The sequence below is a fragment of the Pinus tabuliformis genome, chromosome Q (genome assembly GCF_031772625.1).
Source record: "Pinus tabuliformis cultivar Carrire ecotype Pingquan chromosome Q, CPIR1, whole genome shotgun sequence".
NCBI lineage: Eukaryota > Viridiplantae > Streptophyta > Pinopsida > Pinales > Pinaceae > Pinus > Pinus tabuliformis.
In genome coordinates this window covers 150,950,194-150,954,669 of record NC_142296.1, presented here as the reverse complement: position 1 = coordinate 150,954,669, position 4,476 = coordinate 150,950,194, and the positions used below count along the sequence as shown (strand labels likewise).

Here is a 4,476-nt window from a genome sequence, read left to right as displayed (position 1 = left end):
TGTAGCCTGCGATTCAGATTCTCTGTGGGAGTAGGAGCCACCTCCAGACTCCACTCATTCACTCACAATAAAAGTAGTGACCACACTCACACTCCAGGATCTCGCCTAGCTACAAACCTGCAACAACCTAAAGAAACCGAATTACTTCTAGTGCGGGATGAGAGCACTTTTGATGCCAACATATTCGGTGAGAATATCTCTCTTGTTCTGTTTCGTTCCAGCCAATCTTAGTCAACAAATATGGAGGGGGCCGACTGCTCAAATTCATAGAAGCGGACATGCCACTTCATGCCTTGGGTCTATTTTTTGAGTTTTGGAAGTGATATATCTTGCTATGCGGGTCCTCAAAATTCATGGTATGACTGTCAACAAATTGAAACTACTTTTCTTGAAATTTACAACACATAAATTCTAGATAGGAATTATATCGAAATTGAAATTAAAATTGCTTCTTATGAAAATTGTTGAAACTTTTTTTTCCAAAGAAAAAATCGAACTTTTTATAAACAGAATAAAAAGTTACATAGCATATGCCGGAGCATTCTGTTTGTTGTATGATTGAGAATCATAAAGCTCTGCAAGAAGAGGCTGCCCTTCCTGTCCAAAACTAAGAGAGATAGGAATCCTTGAGAAAACGTGAGCCTCCTCATAATGAAGAAAACAACTCCCGTCCCCAGAACCGTAAAAAAGAACACAGTTTTCATATATTGCATATCCATGACAAAATCAGCAACGAGCATCTATTTCCTGGGTCTCCTCTTCCGAGGAAAACAACCCAAATAGAAAATAGATGCACAAGTCATACAGAAGACGAGAAACAGTTTTACAAAAAACACCATATCAGTTGTTAACAAAAAACGGCTTTGACAAGCCTGCGAAGTCTCCAGAAATATATCAGTCTATGAGTAAGGAGGCTGATCCGAGACATGGATCTCTCCATTGTTCTCCTCCACTATTCTCCAGCTGCCCAAATCTTGTTGTAAACCTTCTTTAGAAAGCTTGTCTGCTGAATCATTGCATTCCTTGTAGATGTGGCATAGAGAGAAAACATTAAACGTAAGCTTTAAGTTTAAAATCTCTTCTAATAAAGGTCTCAAAATATAGTTTTGACATCTACATTGCCCATTAGCCCATTTAATAACATTTAAAGAATCCCCAAAAATCTGAACTGTGAAGATGTTCCTGTGGATAAGCCAACATAAGAGCAGCTTTAGTGCAGATAACTCTGCGAAGTTATTTGAGCCAGTGCCTAAACCCACGGATGCTTTTAGAATCTGTCTTTCGTTAAGATGAATGACCAATCCTGCTCCTGCTTTATTGTTCTGAGAAGCCCCGTCAAAATAAGCCCATGGAACTCCTTCCTTGATTTGTTCCTCTCTAACCTGTCTGGGATTCCTCTCCTCTTCTGAATTGGGAATGTTTGAGTAAATAGAGGTACATTGTATGGCAATTGACTCAGCAGAGGTTTCCTTATCCAAGAAGATGCATCTGTTTCTGGCAATCCAGATGCCCCATGAAATAATTGGAGGTAAATTCCGCAAATTCCCCTCTGGATATAAGCGCCACCATTTGTACCATACATCAATGATGTTTTCCCCCTCCCAGGCTACCTGTTTTTGAATGAGCTTCTCAACCTCCACCCACACTTTTTTAACAACAGGACAATCTATAAATAGATGCCTTATTGTTTCAGAATCATTTTTGCATAGAGAACATCTCCCCGGCCCTGACTTATATCTGGATTGGAGGATGTCCCATGTAGGGACTTTTCCTTTTAGAATACACCAGAAGAAGAGTCTAGCTTTTGCAGGGCATTTTAACTTCCATAAAGACTTTGCCCACCATTCCGGATCTCCCCAACCTTTCTTTGACATAAAGAACTTATACCCGAATTTTGGAGTATAGGATCCAGAATTAGCATGGGCCCACACCAGTAGATCCGGTCTGTCTTTCAGCCTTACATTTGATTTGGAGAGTTCTTGAGTGTAGACCTTCCACTCATTCCACCAATGGGGCCAGAGATCCAATTCCTCTCCTGATTTCCATGCTTGTCCCCAGATTGTTGAATGACCAATTTTCTCTACCTGACTAAGGAAAATAATTCCTTTGGATTCTAGGTGCCTAATAAGACCTCGGGATTGAGAAAAGTTTTCATTACACCCCACCCAAGGATCCCTTCCTATCCGAAGATTTTCCCCGTTTCCAATTTGCCACGACAAACCTTACTCAATAATCTTGAAAGCCTCTATAGTAGCCTTCCAAACCACCGACACATTCCCTCCTTTCTTATTGGGATTCCTTAGCCAATCTTCTAGAGGGGTAGGGTCTATGTATTTTTGTTTCACCACTTTCATCTAGAGATTTTCCATTTAATGATTCTCCACCCCGATTTAGCTACCAGAGAGGGTATGAAAGTAGTGAGGTCTTTAATTCCCCACCCTTCCAATTCTTTAGGTCTTGCCACTTTCTCCCAGGCGACCCAAGGAAGCACCGAATCCTCCTTTGATCCTGCTTTGATCCTGCCTAGAGAAATCGGCTACAAATCCTTCTTATCTTTTCCAATATTCCTTTAGGTACCCATGTCAACGCAACCCAGTAAACTGGAATTGCTAAGAGGACTGATTTAATTAAAGTTAACCTTCATGCTCTAGAGAGCCACTTGAAACTCCAATGTGATATTCTGGCTTCAATTTTAGCTAGCAGCCAATTCCAGTCTTGTTTCCTATAATTATTCGGTTTCAGCCAAAACCCCAGATACTTGAAAGGATCCTCGAGTTTATAAACATCAAAAGGAAGAATTGAGGTAATTTGGCTTTTCTCCTGCCTGTTAAATCCTTCCAGAATTAGCTGAGATTTCCTATAATTCACTTGCATCCCTGTAGCTTTCATGAAAAGCTCAAGAATCCTCTTGAGCTCCTTGATTTCAGACATATTCCCATTGCTGAAAAGTAAGATGTCATCAACAAAGAGAAGGTGTGAAATGAACAAATTGACTGCAACTTCCAAACCTTTCACAGTTCCTTCCCTTTTGGCCTTCAGAATTAATTGGCTCAACCCTTCTGCAACTAGAAGGAAAAGCAAAGGAGACAAAGGGCATCCTTGTCTTAACCCTCTTTGCCCTTTGAAGAAAGAAGAGGCTGCTCCATTAATTAGAACCGCAAAACTGACACTGGTGATACACCCCATGATCTAGTTGATAAAGTCAATTTTGAAGCCTAGATGTGTTAACAACATCCTGAGATAGGTCCAGCTGATTCTGTCATAGGCTTTTGAGAGATCAATTTTCACCACCGCTCCTTTCCTTTTCATCTGCTTAACGTTGTGGATTGTCTCTTGAGCCACCCCAATGGCTTCATGAATCTGGCGCCCATCCAAAAATCCAAACTGTTAATTTGAAATGCATCTTGATAGAATCGGCTTTAAATGGAAAACAATCACTTTTGCTATGATTTTATAAATGCTATTACAAAGTGATATAGGCCTGAAGTCTTCAAACGACCCTGGTTCTTCTTTTTTAGGAATAAGGGCTATAAAGGTTGAGTTGAAAGGAGGATAGACCGTACCTTTCCTCCTGGATTCCTCAACCACCTCTGTTAATTCTATTCCAATCAAGTCAAAAAAGTGTTGGAAGAGCTCTATAGTCCACCCATCTGGGCCTGGGCTTTTGTCTTTGGCCATAGATTTTATAATGCTTTCGACTTCCTCCTTTGTGACCTCTACCATCAAATTCTCCACTTCTTCCTCCTCCACATACCGGGGAAAACATTGTGTTGTTTTGATGACCTCTGCTAATGTTATCTCCCCTTGATCAGTGAATAACTTTTGAAAATGGCTTCTCCACATTCACGAGAGAGATTCAAAGGTATTGGCCTCTCTACCCTCTTCGTTCTTAAGCTTCCAAATGGTATTCGTTATCTTCCTCCCTTTTGCATAACTATGGAAAAATTTTGTGTTTTCATCTCCAGCCTTCAGCCAAATCGCCCTACTTTTCAACCTCCATTCCTCTTCTTTGGCCAGAAGGATTTGACTTCTATGTTTTTCTAGCAACAAAATTCTATCCTTTGACTCCTAAGATTCATAGCCATCTGATTAAGGACTTTCCAATTCCCAAAGTTCCATGTCGATTTTGACTAGATCCTCGTTCTGTTTTTGCTTCCTATTCTTCGCCCATTCCACTGTGGCTTTCTTCAGTCTTTTCAAATTTTCCATGAAGAGGAAACTCTTATCCTCCATAGAGCTCCTACACGGAGTTCTCCAAGTTTCTCTAAAAAGCTTATTGAAGGATTCCTCTTGCAGCCATGATGCGTTGAATTTGAAGGGAGTTGTCATCTTAAGGGGAGGCTTGGAAAGCTCAAGAAGAACTGGAAAATGATCCGAGTTACCACCCTCTCCCACCCATTGCCGGAAAACTGGAATTCTGGAAGCTAAATCTTCACAGAGGAGGAAATGATCCAATCTTTTTGTGATTCTAGCTTC

The 4,476-nt window shown here is 40.7% G+C and overlaps 1 protein-coding gene across 1 annotated transcript; it reads right to left on the bottom strand.

Annotated features, from left to right (window-relative positions):
• Nucleotides 1–899: 899 nt before the first annotated feature.
• On the bottom strand, nucleotides 900–1,874 carry LOC149218702 (uncharacterized). Its single transcript, XM_089386614.1, has one exon. It carries the CDS (start codon nucleotides 1,872–1,874, stop codon nucleotides 900–902), a length of 975 nt encoding a protein of 324 aa, XP_089242740.1.
• Between the last annotated feature and the right edge of the window lie 2,602 nt (nucleotides 1,875–4,476).

Coding starts and splice junctions, on each gene's coding strand:
- LOC149218702 (XM_089386614.1), bottom strand. CDS start 1,874: ATGTCAAAGAAAGGTTGGGGAGATCCGGAATGGTGGGCAAAGTCTTTA.